The following is an 18420-nucleotide window of genomic DNA, read 5'->3' as shown; positions in this document are numbered from 1 at the left end:
AACTAGCGCGCTATCTGATTATGCGGGGTTAATTACAGAGCGCTGTTTTGTAGCGGCCGCGTTCGAGAGCCGCCCGTAAATAGACGGCCGCGGCTAACGCATGCTCGGAAATGAATGTTAATTAACTGGGTATCAGAGAAGCATACTCGGGGGCCTGTTTCTAGTATGCACTGACCTCACTAGCGGATGCGGAGCGGGAAAGGGTTGGCGCCCGAGACGGCCGAGCAGACAAGGAGCCACGGATCGGAGAGAGAACGTTACGTCTTCGTGCGAAGGTAACGCGGCCGATTTATAATCATGACCGGCGCCTCGATGGAGAGCCGCGATGCGACCGTGTCCACACCGTCAAGTGGATGCGGATGGAGATGCGCGGTCTGAGCGGCGCCATCGCTCCAGATGTCTCTCCGCTCAAACGGCACTGAGACTCAAATACACATGAAGCATCTTGCGGGACATCGTTTATAGCCTCTGATGCGATTGGCTCCGACGCTTGGCGCGCTTGTCAGGTAATTGCGGTGAAGTCACAGCTCACTCCTGTGACGTAATACATCATTCCTCACACACGGCTTATGAACGGCCTTAATAGGCATCTTGTCTCGTGGCTATTTGAAGTCGATCCCCGATCCTTTCCATTCCCCCCCCGCCCCCCTCCTGTGTGATTGGATTCATTGTGTGTCACTCGCTCAGCTAGAGGTCAGCGAACATACACGCTCGGTCATAAGTCATCAATCTACGTATGTGACCGTGGAGATGAAAAGTCAAGCATGTCACCCGGGAAGCTGGAAAGACGAGGATCAGCTCATTGATTTCGGGGCCAAACCAATCACAACGCCACCCGGGAGCCCGAATGATCCCCGTGTTGGTGTCGAACATTACAAGAGAGCGAAAAGTCACGTCGGGTCCATTATGGTGATTGCTAAGTGTGAAAAGATTCAAAGAACACTTTTTGCTTGACGTGATGACATTTAACACGGACTGCAGGCTTACCCATCTTTTTACTAACGAGGCCAACAAAAGACAGACACAACCAGATGAACACTTCATGTTTCACTTTTATGCTTGTCACTTTGCATATATTGCTTTATAATGCTACATTGTCTGGAGATGGTTATTATAATACAGTCGAACCTTGAGCAGAACAGAGGAGGCGCTGTAAGACTTTGTTATTCCAAAAAAACATACATTTTCATTCAATCTTTTATTTATATCTAAAAAGATGTATGTATGACTTTACTTTTTCTATTTATTGTTTTGTTTTATACTCAATCTTTTCTCTGAACAGCTCTTTTTCATCGCTGTGGTTGTTTTTCTTGAAGTGCTCAATAAATAATGTTGAGTTGAGTTGAGACAAAATTCCAGCCGCTGATTTGTTTGGATTTCAAAACCAATTTCAAAGATTCAGTTCAAGATGAAAAGATCTTTTGTGGCATTTCACTGCATGTGAAGGGCACACGGAGAATCCAAGTGCTGTTTTTAATCACACCTTGTTTCAGTGCCATGCGATTTTGACCCCCAAAAAATTCAAAATAAAAAGGCGCAAAATACAGCAGCTTACCGAGTGTACGCGAACAGTTAAGTAAACGACCAACAGTGAAAGATCTGACAGTTGTGCTGATGGTTCCAGTGAGTGAAATAAAACAACCAGCAGCAGCAGAGTCTTGCGCTTATATATTCCCATAAAAAAAAAATCATATCAATTGATTTAATTGGTCCCAGGATGTAATTGCCCCCAAGCAAAGGCGACATTTTAAGTAATGTTTAAACATTCTTAACAGCCATACAAGTTTGATATGCAATTAAAATTTGAAGTGAATTCGTTGAAACAAAACGCTCTTAACATACGCTCTTGGTATGATGACCAAGACTTCAGAACGTTCAATTGAAAAAACACATTCAAGTGAATGTGTTTTTTCAAGTCAGCAGCTAGCATTGGCAACCCTGGCTATGCGTGCGGATTATAGAGACCGGGCCCTGCCACAAATAATGACAAATAATCGCAGATAATTGGGGGGGGGGGGTGGCACCCCAAATAGGGGATTTGCAATTGCATGTAAATGCCACAAAGCAGGCGGCAAAGTACTTAAAGCAGAGAGGACCATAAAGCACCAACTCCATGCATCTAGCATGTACACAATCATGAAGTCATGTGACATAAATGACTGTAATCAGCAGTAAAGATGCAGACCACCTTCACAGGAGGGCTCATCAGTTGCTTTAGCTAGCATACTCTCCTAAATAACGCGCTTTTATTACCGTGAAGATGAGGGGTGGCGTTAGGGGGTGGCTACTTAATGAGCATTGAGTCCCCCGCCCCTCCAAAAATAAAAGCTAGTGCAAACTGCAAAGCCCATGCAAGTATTTTCACTGGTGATGTCAGTACTTCACCCGCTGCGGAATTACACTTAAAGGACTTATGAGGTCTAAATGGTCCAAATTTCACTAACAAGTTGATTTTATGTATTTTTTTTTTTTTTTTTTGCTCAATAAAATGAAAGCGGCAGTCATTTGCAATAATATCAATCCACTTTGGACCAATCGGTAAATAATACATTTACACTTGGAACACCCCTTTTTCATCACCAAGATGTTGTGGTAAAGTCAACCCCCCCCCCCCCCCCCCACCCCACCCCCCATGCCAGCAGTGCCCAACACAGTCCATGTTGCGGGCCAAAATAAGTACTGAGTCTTTTGAGGGGGAAATCTTTCTGCAAACATCATTTTGAAGTCCCGAACTACAAAAGAAGGGCCAATGTTCCGAGCATTCGACAGGACCAACGATTAATGTGCTGGATACGCGCCCTGCCAAAAGAAAAACAATGCAGCTCTGCTTACCTTTTGGATTTCACATGTTAGCGTTCGCCATGGCTTGAAAATGGCGGATCTTCGGCCATCTTAGCTGCTAGGTCAGAACTCCGTGTGGGAGTGTGATTATGTAAATTGGTCTCATTCCGCGTCACCGTCCATCAAAATTCTGAATCGCTCACTCGAGCTTTTTCAGAAATTGGCAGCTCACCAAAGATGAACTTGGTGGTGTCGTTTCGCACTTGACGGCTGGCAAACGCTTTGTTTTTTGTGCATGCGGGCAATAAAAAGTCCACGTTTTTTTCAACAACACGTACCTGTCAAATGACCAAATATGCATGCTTTGCTAACGAATGGCTAGAAGGCATCCTAGGCTGTCCGCAAATGCAAAAAAAAAAAGTTGACGTTAGTTTTCAGAAAACGCTTCCTTGTGTGCACAAAGCATTTCTCGATAACTTAGTAAAAATATGCGGCGCAAAGTGGAACAGAAGGCGTGGACAGACTGCGCAAGCTCACAGCCTCGACGGCCTGCTGGCTGCTGACAAACCGACATTCTTGTCCTTCTCGTCCTCGCCGCTCTCCGAAGTGGCTAATCTTTCTTGGATCTCACCATTAATTGCAGGGCAAGGGGGCTGGGGGTGGGTTGGGGGGGGGGGGGGGTGCTGCTACTATTTAAGGCACCCCACATGCAACGGCAACACTTTCATCTTGGCATTGACAGGCAACAATGATGCGAGCAGATTTGAAAGTGAACCTCCCATCTCGGCACTCCTCATCAAAAAGTCAGCCCATCTGCTGTGTGTGTGTCTGTGCAGCCCGGACGAGAAAAGTGTGTCCGACGCTAATTAACTGCTAAGTACACCACAATTAGACACTTTATTTCTACTCGGGCAAGAAAACCAAGGAGAAGAGCATAATGAAAGCATTTCATTGTTGTGTACTATGGAGCAACATCTCTCTCTCTCTCTCTCTCTCTCTCACTCACTCACTCACTCTCACCCCCGCCCCTCTTTTTTCCCCTCTCTCCTTGACGTACACGCGCGCGCGCACTCGCGCATCAATACAACCTGATGGGCGTGTGCGTGCTCCCTTACCGCGCACGCGCACGCACACTTTCTCTTTCCCTTAGCTGTGCTTTTGTGTTTTGTCAGAATTAATGAGAAAAGTTCCCTTGCCCTAGGGGTAATTAGTGTCCTTGGAGTTAAATAAGCTAATACTTAGACACCTCTGGCACAAGCAATTATGTTTGTGTATTGAATAATTGATTCAAAGAGGGGGGAAGGGCTGCTAATCAGATCGGAGCATAATGAATTGATTTAATTAACAGGGGAATCCTCGGGTCGCCGCAAAGAAGCGCGCGCGGCGCATTTATTGCTCGGAGCGGAGCGGGGCGCGCACAGACGCGCGCACGCAGGCGGCGGGAGCACTTTGTCACGTTGGCGATTGGATTTGTTTGAATGTACTTGTCGTCTGGGAGCGAATGAGAGCGCATTCGCATCCGGGAGAAGAGAAAGCTCAGCCCGGCTCGGCGTGCGCCTCATCCGCCCCTCCAGCGCGCACCGCACGGCGCATTCAGACCACATTTACGCCTCCCTCTTTTTCTTTTTCTTTTCCTTTTTTTCTCTCTCTCTAAATATTCGCATGGAAGTCATTCAAAGCGGTTCGGGCTTATTTGATTTGGGCTGCGGTTCAAGTGCGGAGACGCGCATCCGGCCACGACAGTCGGCGGCGTGCTAACTCTCGGTCCTGTTTTCCCAGAGAGGTGCGTCTTTCATCCGGTTTTTCTCCGAACGACACAGAAAGACATTCCCGGTGAGACGCTCCGAGCGGAGCCGGCCGCGCAGCCTAACTGGAGCCAAGGACGGATCGGCCGGGGAAGGACTCGTCGTTCCTCAGGACCATGGTGCTGGACAAGGAAGAAGGTGAGTAATATCCCCGCCTCTCGGATGTCACATCCTGGACACTCAACGCTAGTAAGCGGTGACATTATGATTATTTATTTATTTCTATTTTTTTGGAAGGGGGGGGGGGGTGGGGTGGGCACATTTAGAGCTTCAAACCTCATAAAGTCTCGTAAATTGCGTGCTTTTCCTGCGATCGTGCTTGTGTATAAAAGCCCCCCCCCCCCCCCCCACCCCCCCACTCCCCTCCAGCAGCATCACCACCATCACCGCATCATCCTGAAGTTGAGGTGCACCCACGCCGAGCTCCTCTCCCAAATGCACAAAGAGAATGGAATGTTTATTTACACTTGATGTGCAGAGCTTGAAGTCTCCCGCTAAGTGCTTTTTTTTTTTCTTTTTTTCTTTTTGTATGCCTGGCTGAAGTTGTTAAGAGGCAGCCCGCCTCTGACATCCTCCCCGGCCGGGATGGCAACATGACAGCAGAGTGCTTTTAACTTGATTGCAAATGATGGATAACGCCCTCTTCCCGTCCAAATAGGCCCGCTCGCCTCCCTTATCAATTTCAATGCATTGGCGTTAACGGGCGAGGCGATCGAATCAATTGGAATTGAAATCAAACTCGCCTCTGTTAACGACGCTCCATTTTGGGTTCGGGCTGACGTGGGGACGTGCGGTGCGTTTTTTCGCACGCTGCTCCACAGGTTTTTGGGATGATGCTCAGTGTACTGTGAATGCATGAAATCCATGAATATGTCATGCTTTTCATATTAAAGCAGGCGGCGGATCCGGCGTGTGCACGGGGAAGAGCACTTTGAGGTCTGAAAGGAAGTTTTCTTTCTCGTGACACTTTGAAAAAGCTTGTTTTGCCGACCGCCTGCCGAGACGCGCCGTAAATATCCCACAATTTGCGCCGTAGAAAGCTTTTGCACATTTGGTGGCTCTTCCTCCGCGAGCGATGGATGCATTGGGAGCCCGTTATTTACATTTGAAAATGGATATTTCTATCTCTTAGCAACGGCGGCATCAGAAAAGCATTGGACTTTGTGGCAAAGACACGGTTTGCCTTGGGGCGACGTCCGCGTCGTGCTGCTGATGTACTCAAACGAAGCGAACTGTAACTAGTCTGCTTCGAATGTCTGTCTTGGCTCCAAGTTCCGTACGTGATTCATGATCCGCATTGCTCTTAACAGTTATTGGCTTCGCAATATGGTAAATGTACAAGGTGATGCAAATGGCATTAGTGGGAAAGGATGCACGAGAGCATGTAATGCAGTCAATACTACATTAACTACTGATGCCCAATTAGAGAAGCGGGGAGAGTGGCTTTTAGGAGCATTAGGACTTGCAGAAAAGCTGAGATCACCTGCTGCCGCTCATCGCCTAAAAGCTTCACCCTTTCTTTGCCGGAGCCGGCCGGCGACAGAGCCGCTCCGATCTGGCCTCGCTCGTCACGGCGCCCCTTCTGGTTTATTGGCTCGGAAGTCGTCGGCTCCTCGCACGGGGGAGGCGGCGGTTTCGGGCGGCGTCTTTAACGATTCCTCGGCTCCGAGTGCGCATTGTTTCCTCCCGTGGCACATAACCAGGGGTGACAGATGTGAACTTTGACTTCTTCCAGCAGCGATTCGCAACCTAGAACCTTCCTTCTCCTGTTCCCACTGAGTTGTGACCCGCTTTCATCGAAGTAAAGAACTATCAGGAAAACGTAACGACATTATCCAAGGCGCCTTAACTGCGTTTCCGAAACCGAAGACAGTAAAATACGGCCACAAAATTTGCCGCTCAGCTCTTCTTTTTAGGAAAGTGCAACAGCTACAGTTTGTCTTCTTAATGGGAAACGATGGACGCAGGCAAGCGCGCCGGTCACGTGGGAATTCCGATGGTCGTGTTTTTGGCGAGAGGCCGTTCAAATGCGGCGGGACGTTGCGCTTGCGTCGCTCTCGTTGCTTCGCTTCGGATGCGCACCTTTTCGCTGCCAGGCCGGCCTGTCCACCGCTTGAAAAATCGCAGCTTTCCGGGCTCCCCGGCATCAACTAAATCGGGACGTTGAAACATTAACGCCGGCTCCCATGATGCCTTCGGTTTTCAAACTCGCTCTTCAAAAATACAGCTAGCTTCTTTTTGTTTACCTCTCAGAAACGACCTTAACTAACATTCAGCCGCACGCGAACTGCACGCCGACCTCGAGCAGAAGCCCAAAGCTCCAGCGGCTGAGAAGTTTCTGGTTCCCTCGCGCCGGTTCATTTAGGGCTCCCTTATCACACCGTCCTGGAAAATGTGTACACTCATAAAGCGTGTGATTGAAAAGCAATCCTTCAGATGAACACAGACTGGTGATCTGTCAGCTGCTGTAATAAACCTTGGGCTCCAGGCTCACATTTTTATTTTGAAATAATAAGAATTGCTTCATTCTTTACCGGTGTTACCATGGTAATACTGTCTTGTAGCGATGTTATATTGATTCAGAAAGTGGACAGTAATATTTCTTTTCTGTTATTTGGTTTCTCGGGGTTGATTTCTAATTTCCAGTTGGAGATTACTTTTATGTGTTCCTTAAGTTTTTCACTTTTCCACAGGAATGCAATTTGCTCACTGGCGTTTGCTATTTTCTCAGCTTATTGGTTTGCGCTTACTTCCAAATTAAACTTGCCCATTTCAAATATTGAAATTACAGCACATCAGGTTTGTGAGCTCTGGGGGCTGAACAATATTACAAACGCAAAAGTCACCAGGAGCGGGCTTTTTTTTTTTCCTTCAGTGTCCCGTGTACAATTATTTACGCAGAGGAGATTTCTCATTTATTCAATCGGACACGGACTTCTCCACAGCAGTGTCCGAATAACGTTTTCTGGAGTGCCTTTGCACGTCAGTGGCGCTCTCAGTGTTTTGGGCGCCACCGATATCCTGAAGTTGTCGGCAGGAAATCACACGTGTGTGTTTAATTCTGCTGAATACTCACTGGAGATCATTTGATCACCATGGAACCTCTTGATGGCCATCACTATTGCGATTGTTTCCCGTTTTCAAGTGCGCGAGATGTGTATCACTCATTTGCCGCCATCTTCGAAGACTTTCAAGAGACTGAGTTGAGACACGTGTTCGGGAGTGAGCCCGCCCGCTCGCTGGCTTCGGATGCAAACGGCCGCGCTCATCAGCAAGATGCAAAAGCTCAATTACGCCCTCTCGAGCTGTAAGAGCATCCGGTTTTATTATCGCCTCAGGCTCGCCGTCATCGGCGAGTGGCGAGGGACACGAGATCTCCAGGCAGGGAGGCCGTCGGCGGCCATTGTCCGACCTTCTGTTGTCTCCAACCGCTACAATGAATATTGTCGCTGTCCCCCGTTTTTATTACACCGGCGCTTTGATTGAGAGCCGTGACAGTTTCAGCGGGAGGATTCTGAGGTTTGACAAGCACAGAATTAAATAAGCGCACTCAGTACACCCAACCCGTGGCAATAGCTAGGTTTCTTATCTTACGGCCACAATGTAGTGTGAGCAGCTCGAATGGGGCCCTGTGCGAGACCCCGCTTTGCCCCCCCCTTGCGATGCCACCCAGAAATGCCACCCTGTGTATTTGCGCATCAAATATCACACATACCAGAAAACCCCTCACCGATTGTACGTACACAAGTCATTTCGAAACTTGCTCTGCACTTAATAGAAACAGAAGTCGCACTCAATTATATTCAATGACAGCCCTGTAGGTGGCGATGATTTACATTAGAGTGTGGTTGACAAGTGACAAAAAAAAAAAACGAAGAAGTTGACGATGAACTTAGATCGAATCCTGGATTGGACTTTTCACACGGATAAGTCTAAATACCTGGATGCACGCCATAAGTTGTGCCTCGAGATACGAGTGACCTGACCTCCGAGCTTTTGGAGATATGAGCGGTCATTCGGACAATTCGTTTGCTTGCGATACGAGCGAAGTATGGCGGCATCGTCTCTCTTTCCACGAAGCAGCAGTTGGGCAAGCAAATACGAAACAAGGGATCAAATGAAGAGCCTTCGAGCTGTTTCATTTACTGTCAAAGAGATTTCGATGTTAGGTATTAAGAACATCGCTTTGCCTTAGCAAAGTCCGCTTAGCTTAATGCTAACACACAACGCTAAACGCCATTGACATGCTAACGTTATCATATCGGAACACATTTGTTTTTATAAAGTACTAACGAATGGCATTTCCATTCATTCTAATGCAAAAAAGATGATTTGCGACGCCAGTATTTTCGTCACAAGCTCGCTTGAGTTGCGTTTACGTATTCTCGCACACAAGCAAACATTACAAACGTTTACCTTTGACCAGCGCTTGGGGGAGGTTTTATTATTGTACGGATGCATCTGTAGTAAAAACAAGAACCTGAGGAACTCACTTGTTTGACTCTTGCACATCCTCCGCAATAACTTGTTTTTCCGCCCTGGCTAAAAATTGCACACTGTCATGATGATGAAATAATCATACTCATGCATCTCGTTGTCTTAAAGAGGACGAAGAAACACAAAGGTCAGGAGAAGCGCCAAATGAGTTCATATAGAATGACAGGCAGTGAGACAACCTTGTACAGTACCTGGGAACCGTTATTACCGATGGGGAAAGCTCGCGTGTCATTTAAGTTTAAAAGTTGTGCAATATTAGTATAGACGGGTTTTGCTGATTAAAAAAAGAAAGAAAGTTTCTTTCAATCCTGAAATGAATCTTGTGTCAGGCTTATTTATGCTACCTTTTTGTTGTGCTGTAATCACAGAGACCCCCCCACCTCCCAAAATGCACTTGGGTCATTCCTGGCCATTGGCGCCTTTTCAGTCCCCTTGAAAAGTATTCTACTTCAGAAATATAATGCTCATCGTGAAAACATTTGATCTGAGATTGTGGTCTTCGTTCTAACATGAACAAAAACTAATTCTGTAAACATTTCTTTTTTAAAATGACTTTTTTTCAATGTAGTAACTACCGGTAACTTTTTGTGTGTGTGTGTGCCAGATGTCTCTTTCAATGCTCTCCCCAAGGAGACATATTTGCAATTTAAATAGAAGATTTAATTGAAGTCTCTCAATGTATAAATATATACTGTACAGTGCATATATAAATCAAAACTGTTGATTATTTTTTTTAATATAATTTATGATGTCCCCAATTTCATGTTTCCCCTGTTAGTCTGTGGTAGTTTTGCCCTCTAAAGTAAAAAAAAAAAAAAAAAAAGTTCCCATGAATCCACATTCCCTTTGTGATGTCATCTCTTGTGGAGGGAAGTTAAAGGAGCAAAGTGAGGTGAGTGTAAACTTCCCATCCGCCTTTTTACGATCTTAACCTGTACGTCCTACTCTAAAATCTCCACTCTGTAAAGCTAAATTATGATGAAAGTTCACTACATTTTTTAAAATCATAAACTTGTTCGATATACCGTACATACATATATATATATATATATATATATATATATACTAAAGGTAGTTATTTTGTGTGTGACGAGATAGCTAAAATATTGTGATTCACACAGCAATGGTTCATTTGAATTTGAATTTGACCCTGCTAGGTTCCACCATTATTATTAATTACTAATACAAATTCTTTTTTTTCTGTGTTTGAGCTCCACCGATACAATTTCCTGGAGGTTAAACATGTCATCTATCTAATATGTGAAAAAGCTCAAATCTTTCGGTTTTTTTTTTCCGAAACGTCACCAATAGCCAAGAATGACCCACAATCACAGAGTTAGATGAGCGAAAAAGTTCACACTCGACATGTATTCCCTTTTCCAGAGGTGCCTCCGTTTCAGTTCTGATAATAGCCCAAAGCCCAAACGCTGACGGGATGACACATTTCACGTGTGTGCTTTTTATACTGGCACATAGACAACCATTCGCGGTCACGTTCACACCAAACTGAACCCACGCGGCCTGCACGGGAATAAAGTGAACGTACCGCGACGCCACCGTTCCCATGTTCAATTCCTTCCCATTTCAAATGACCTTTACATGTCAGTCTTTTGACAAACAAAATGCTATATTAATTTATTCAGATCAAGAAGGGGACATTTAGAGTTTATTTCTGAAGAGAATTAAAGTGATGAACACTGTGGGATGCTACTTTTATTCAATCATACCGCCATCTTCTTGGTAAATACAACACGCTGGGGTGTCTTGGCTCCTATTCAAGCAAACATGCTGAGAACTAATCTTTCATAGGCTGACCTTCACTCAATCAAATCTCAAACATCAAATGAAAAATGATGAAGATTTTAGTTGCGACCCGGTTAACGTTAGTCTTCCGGGGTTCGGATATTGAACTTGCTGATTGAGTCAACGGTAAACCCATTATATTCGCTACAACAAATTTGTATGCAAATGGTCACACACCGCACGAAGAATTTCAGCCTCTTTGTTTTCAAATGTATTTGGTTAAATTGGTTTGTGGCTCTCATTGCCATCTGAGAACAGTATTTACAACGCGACTGAGGCCGACTATAATTCATTGGCCATTCTAAGAGGTGCATGTGCCCATTGTAAGTCGATCCCATACAGGAGCTGCAAATGGCAACGTTTCATCTACCCTTGGACCAAAATGTCCTAAATTCATGAAAATTGATCCTTAGAGCTCAAATGCTGATATATAGTGGTGCCTTGAGATACAAGTCGAATTTGTTCCGTGACCACGTTCATATCTCAAGTCATCTTTCCTTATTGCAAGGAATGGAAATGCAATTAATCTGTTCCATCCTCCTTAAAAAGGCCTACATTTGTTGTTGCTGTTTTTTCCCCCCACAAGAACATTTGAACTGTATTGAATCTCATGGTACCTAATGTTGCACTCGTTGAGAATAACTTTCAGACAAGGTGACTAACTACCAGCGAATACGATGTCCCCCTTATCTTCATGAACTTCTTCCTGCATGTTCACCCAAGCGAGCTCCCTCATTACTTACCCCATCAGGTGTGCCACGACGCGTTCGGCTGACATTAGAAGCCCGTGCAGTTAAATAACTGCCCCCTGTGGGGAATCTGCATTATTCAGGATTAAAGTGCCTCCCTCTGTGCACTGCAGTGTGGCGTTCCTTCTGCCCCAACCCGTTTTTGACACACTGAGGACCCTGAATGACACACCTGTCTCCTAGCATTTCCTTGGCAATAATAAGTGTGCAGTAATTGCCGGGAAGTGGGCTCGATTTGGAACACTACTTCCCGACCTCGTGAGTGACACAAACCTTCGAAGGATCCATTTAATTCCTCCCTATATGCATTTTTAATGTGGACGAAAAAAGTGTTTGGCCCCAGTCGTTGCGGATTGAACTTTCAAAATGTTTTTGTGGATCCAGATGTTGTGTACGAGGTGTGTCAGAAATGTTCCAATGGTCCAGGTGCCACGAAAGATCTCTTCAAACGCTAACTAGTTCAAACTACTACTGTAATACTGTTTATGTCTCATCTGACAGTAAACCTGAACTGGGGTTGGCATTAAACAGCTTAAAGCTTTTTTTTTTTTTTTAGAATTGTTGACTATCAGCCCAACTGCTGCTTGTTGTGAAGTGATCTGTGCATAGAGCACTGTACTGTATGTCTTTTGTGACACCAGTACTAGAACCTTTCAAACACACCTTGTAGACGTGGTGTAGTTAAGGAGCTTGGCTTCGTGCAAACTTGGTAAAGATACAGAAAGCTCCAGATCATAATTGAAAGAAGCAAATTTGGTTTGCAAAATGCGACACTCTATTTTCACCTGGCTTTTGGACCACTGAATTCCTCCATCTTTCAAGGGTTTGTGATTGATCTGTTTCGAGATGTTTTCCATCCTTTCTTAGCTTGTTCTTGTGCCATCTCGCACTCTCTCACTCTTATTTCCTGACAGCTTACCTTGCTGAGCCACAATCTTCCCCTTCTACTGAGCAAGGAACAAGTCCCCTTCTGTTATAATTTGGAAACTGCCAGTTTCATGTGTTAAAAAAAAAACAGCAGTGAATTTAATTCAAAAGCTGTTGCATATCTCTGTGATACATTTCCTTTAATTAACCCCATGTGAATAAATAAAAACTAATAGAGGGCTGAAAAGTGTGTGGGGGGGGGGGAACACCCGAATGAAGTTTTTCCCGTTCATTCGGATGGATTTTGCAGCCAAACCACAGTGTGTCGTGGACACCGGGAGCTAACAATACCGCCTATAAGCCTTAGAAAAAGGGCCCAGGGCCTTCGTGCTGACTTCAAGTGTAAGAAATGCACCTCTGACGTGATGGAAATGACCGTGGGCCGGGAGAATAGGCAGTCCTGTTCCAAGCTGCTCTGCCGAGACTCCCCATGCCGCGCTTGAAGCTGGGCCAGTGTTATTGCAGCCCTAATGCGGCTGACTCATTTGGAGCGGATCAGGAGTAATTATGGTAGGAAAAGTGGCTGCAGACAGTGGGGGTCAGGACACTTGTAACATGTGAAAAGAGCAATTATTCCAGGAGACAAAACCTTCCCTTATCCCAGGCAGCGCCAGGGTCAACGCGAGGGACGGCTGGGCTCCGTTTCACCGGGGCTTATTAGCCGCGGCAAGCTGCAAAGTTTGAGAGAGTGCATCTTGTTAATGAACAGTCCCCTCCTCATCCGCACAAGGCCTGTCTGCTCGCTCCCACTTACTGTGGGTGTTAATTACGTTGTAATCATAGCATGCATGCAGCCCCAGAAATCACCTCACAGACCCCAGCATTCATACGGCACCATCTGGAAATGTAGCTGCGTTGTACAGTAACATAGAGGGCTCTCACAGGGTAGCATTAGAAAAAAAACACGTAATATTGACTTGGGCTCGCTGAGAAACTGCCTAATTTAATCGCGTGTGTGTCAGTGTGATTGCCTTCGTGTGTTCGCGCATTTTTGTCCTTTGACTCGGAGCGCACACCCGCGCCCCGACCAAGGATAGGAACATGAATCACGCAGTGAATCAGTCCTCTTTATTTGACTTATCATCGCAAACGCACTCATCAGGCTGCTTTCGAGCGCCGTGTGTTTCGCAGCAGATATTATTAACAGATGTCTCGTGTTTTTGTCTTGGCAGTCGAGAAACGTGTCCGCGGGCTCAATTACAGCAATGACAGAAGCCCAGTGAAAGGGGCTGATTCATGCGCACAACGGCAAGATATCTGCATTAACGCTGGGAGCAGGCAGGAATTCGATTGTACTCCCGTAGATATCTGTACCTTTGACTGCAAGGACAGAAAAAGTTGAAAGGCTCAAATTAGCCTGCGTGACTTCGAGAGTGGCCGTCGCCATATTGGCACGATGATTTTGCCATTGGTTTACTCTTAGCATGTGAAACGGGGCGTGTGGGTGTGGTTGGGTAACGTTTGCGAGTCAATGTGCGGTCGACGTCTTGCTCACGGGTACGTCGAGGTCGGACATGTGAAAGATAACGATGACAAATGCACTTTGTTTCGGCCGTATGCACCCACTTTGTCACATAAAGCATCTAATTTGCCAAAGAATCTCCACGGCGTGTGGCTCATATTCGCCGCAGCTGCGGCGAGGAATTATTGGGGGCCCCTGGGAGAAAGCCCACCCGGGGCCAGCTTCCACCTCCTTGAAAGACCGCCGCCCTCCCCGTGCGTCGGGAAGGCTGAGCGAGTCCCGTCAAGATCCTTTAACTCCCCGTGAACTGGCAGAGGGCGCACCGCATCGTGGCTTTTAATTGATCAAAAAGGGGCTTGAACAAAACACACAATCAGAGGCAACTGTCCCCTCCGCTATTAAGGCTGAGTGACGTCGAGAGCAGATGTTCCGCCGGGATCAAGTGGAGGAGGATATTGAGAGTCTGCGTCCATTTCCTTTCAATTGTACCCTGTGCACAATGAGGCATGCAAAGAGAGAGCTGCAAATGATTGATTAGTTCATCCAAAAAAAAGCTAATTAACTGTAAATTATTCAGCAATTACCGTGCCATTTTACTTATCAGTTCGGTCATCATTAAAATGCTAAAGATTTGCATATTTCAGCATATCAAATGTTGCTTTGTCTTTTGTTGGTTGACTATGCTCGGAAAGTAATGCACATTAAATGAAATAAAATATGTAACCTTGTAATGTTGACATCGTGGCAAATATATAGTGTTTTTGTGAAAACCCGGGACTAAATATCTTCATATGATTTAACACTCAATCCTTACGTCATAATAACGAATATACTAACTCAAAAATGTATTTTAGTTGAAAAGGCTAATGCAGGTCTTGTCACGCATGTGTGATCATTGTACTTCCTCACTTTCTAGCGTTTCCATTGGGTGCTACGTGGAAGGCGTTTTCTTTTAAATCCTTTAATATATCAAATGTGTACTGTGATGAAGCGATAGCTGTAAAGTCTAAATAGGGTAACACAGAAAATCGGATGCTATCGCCGTAATGGAAAAATACATGCTCCGACAGACTGCTCGGAAAAGAAAAAAGTTACAGTACATATTGTTGAAAGATGGAATCTTGAAGGAAGTGGATGGATGGGAGAAGAGAGCCATGACAGGCCTTTGCACACATTACTAATAGCAGTTTAATTCCTTCAGAGGACGAATACGTTGTGTGGCTCTGCTTGCACGGGTAAAATGTATCCGGTTTGAGAATGAAAAGTGATGTGGCGCAGCCTACGAGGTGCGTCAAAAACCTTCCAGGACTGGCGTCACAAAAGAGATATTTCAAATGCAAGCTACGAGCTGCGGGTTTTCCCCTTCGGCGGGGTCCGGGTGATCAACCTGCACGAAGAGGGCCAAGTTCACGTCAACGGCGCGCAGACAAGATGGCCGTCACGACCGAGCTGCTGTCCTTTGGATTGAGAGTACATCTTTTTGTGATACCAGTCCTGGAACCTTTCTGACACGCCTCATATCTTTTGTGACTACAATGCCAATGAAAGGTCATCTAAACCTCTCTCCATCTGCGAACAGTTGCTTGTCTAGTACATTGTTTTTCACTCGGGGAAGGTGCCAACGGGGAGGTTGTGTTCTAACCAGTTTGACACCCAAGTGTTTTGACAGTGGTAAGAAAATGTCTCTCGGCTTTAAGAACAATAGAAAATCATGTAATGTGATACAATATTTTCTCTGGAAGAACAATTTGTTTAGAGTTGGAGCTATTTGCTAAACTGAAGACAGCTTATGATCAGATAGATGTGGATCCTATTCTTCGTAGCCTTGAGGCGTTTTGAGTAGGTTGCGGACAAAAAGTCACTCATGTCTTTTTGAGCGCATCGATACTCTGCATTTGTGCGCACGAAGCGCACGAAGCCCACTGCGAACGGGCAGTGCATCTGCAGTCACAAATTCACCTTTTCCTGGATTTTACTTTTGGAACCCATCCCCATTATTCACAGGAAAAAAAGCACCTATTTGCGATTATCTGTAACGTGGCCAATATAAAAGTACGACTATTTTTTTCGGGGGGGTTATTTTTTTTGCAAAATATATATGATTTATTATATTGTAGCATGTCCTTGAGACAACGAACGGTGACTGTCAGCCGTAACGGTACGAAAACAAAAAACATCAAACTAGTGGCCCTGCTGCTTTGGCTCACACTTTCACCACACTAAGACTAAAGTCAGCCAGTTTGTTGTTGTGTATTTGCGTAAATTCGCAGTTGGGCTTGGTCCCTATACCCCGCCAAAAAACGGAGGTCCACCGATGTGCAATTTCCTTTGAAATTCTTGGAAGTTCACGCTGGCTCACTTGAGACGTCTCCCGAACAACTGGAGCATGTGCAAGACAAAACGAATGCGCGACTGACTGCAAACACTAAAGTCAGTGTTGGTGTTTTACTTTGATGAGCTGAGCAGGGCTTTAAACCGAGCAGGCATCCAGCAGAGGCAGAATCCAGTCATTCCGAGATAGGTTAATCTTTGGAAGCGTTGGCCTTTTCAAGCAGGATGTAAAACACGCACGTGATATGTTGGAGGAGAATGTGGCGGTCTCAACCAATTAGGAGGAGTTCTTCGGAGGTGGAGGAATGACTTCTTTGTATAATTAGTTATCTTATTTAAAGCAAAGATTTTGAATGGAATTCCTAATTAGTTGTTCGTGAAAGGCAAATTAAAAGAGTTTTGTGATCCCCAAGGGACTTAAATGTTGTCTTTTTCAAAAGACTCTGAAGCACGTGCGTGCGCGCGCACACACACACAATCGTTTTCTTTCTCCTCATTACGACTGCTGTGTAGTTCTGCGGAAGCCTGTCAGAGGAGGACGGTTGGCATACCTGCAGAGAGCTCCCCTAACAAGCCATGAAATGCAGGTAGAAGAGTCTGCCCTCAGCCTCTGCGGCTTGAATTGGAAGCTTTTTAGCTTCATTTGCACCTAACATTGGTATTTATAGCAGGTTTTTGTGATCATAGTGTGGCAACTTGTGTTTAGAGGACGGCGGGAAGGAGGAAAGGCCGTGCTCTAATTGATGGATCCTACTGCACAACTAAACCAATTAGCCTTTACTTTTCACATCTAATAAAGGAAAAAGACGTTTTAACGGCACCAGACCACATACTGAAATTTAAAGCCAAGTGACTAATGAGATGATTTAGCTCACCTCAAATGCTAAATATTTGAATATTGGAGAATTATTTGGAATGTTTTAAGTGGCTGGCTAAAATTCACAGAAAATATTTGTTTCATTTTCTTTTGAAGGTCTATTGATCTAGCTTCATTATGTAGTCTCTACCTCTTGGAGTATTGGGGCAAAGTTACTCACGACTTTTCAGCAACCAGCAGAGAGCAAAATTTAAACCCAACTAATTTTCTGCTTACACGCTGCCAGAACTAAGACAAGAGCGTGCAAAATGCTCTTGGACCCTGCACATCCCGGTCACCAGCTCTTCCAGCTCCTTCCCTCAGGTAGGCGCTACCGAACAATGCAAACTAAAACCAGCAGACATTCCAACAGCTTCTTCCCTCTTGCCATCAACTTCTTAAGCAGCTAACTTACAATTCCATTGCAACATACTGCCAATTTTTTTGTCTTGAGTTCGTTGTCACATTTCTGTGGGTGCCCCACTTGCACACTGACTGAGGAGTATCTGCAACATTTGCACAATCGACATTGTCCCAGATTATCGCGCTACTAGTCACATTAAACTGCATACACTCCTTGAAGTCTTGGCGCCCTTTGCACCGGACTATTGCAATATTATATTAGTGCTAGAGGACTCATCTTTTTGCACAATTGTCAAAAAAAATTATAATTGTACCAGCATTACCAGATAACTAGCAACCCTTTATTGCTCAGTGACTGTTTTTCTCCATGTCTTTATGTCTCAAAAGTGTTCTCTGTCAATTGACTGTCTGTTGTCATATTAGAGCGGCTCCAACTACCGGAGACAAATTCCTTGTTTTTGTTTTTTTTTTACATACTTGGCAAAATAAAGATGATTCTGATTCTGATAAACGCTGCTGAAAATTTTTAAAAGTGTGCAAAATTTGACAAAGATTGTTTCTGAACTAAAATAAAATAAGGTTTTTTCCAGATCCTGTATAGCCTATAAAACAGACGGATGAATGAGGTTCCCCATACTGACGGTAATTGTTGATTGGGGTTTGTTTTATTTGGCTTGTGTGTTTGACCGTGAAGTGTTTTAGTTTGGAGCCTTAGAATAATTTGCTTTTCTGCATGTGTTTTGCACTGCTGTTACCCTTTAGAGTATGTTTTGTTGTGCAAATGCCAAGGTTATATCACTCAGAGAACAATTCTAAAACAATTTGGAAAATAAACTCTGTTGCGGA

The 18420-nt window shown here is 45.0% G+C and overlaps 1 protein-coding gene across 2 annotated transcripts in view; it reads left to right on the top strand.

The window, feature by feature from the left end:
• The first annotated feature begins 203 nt into the window (after nt 1-203).
• lmo1 (LIM domain only 1) overlaps nt 204-18420 on the top strand; it is a 34821-nt gene continuing 16604 nt past the window's right edge. The window contains exons 1-2 of one of the 2 annotated variants that reach the window (XM_061703770.1): nt 204-275; nt 4602-4724. In XM_061703770.1, the coding sequence (XP_061559754.1) occupies nt 4703-4724 (22 nt within the window). In that variant the 5' untranslated portion in view covers nt 204-275; nt 4602-4702. Of the gene's footprint in view, nt 276-3988; nt 4725-18420 lie in introns of those variants that run through there. The other variant, XM_061703759.1, reaches the window with a different exon arrangement.

Source organism: Phycodurus eques, chromosome 2, assembly GCF_024500275.1.
Source record: "Phycodurus eques isolate BA_2022a chromosome 2, UOR_Pequ_1.1, whole genome shotgun sequence".
Taxonomy (NCBI): domain Eukaryota; kingdom Metazoa; phylum Chordata; class Actinopteri; order Syngnathiformes; family Syngnathidae; genus Phycodurus; species Phycodurus eques.
Note: the sequence above shows the minus strand (reverse complement) of the source record. Positions and strands in the feature narration are given on the sequence as shown.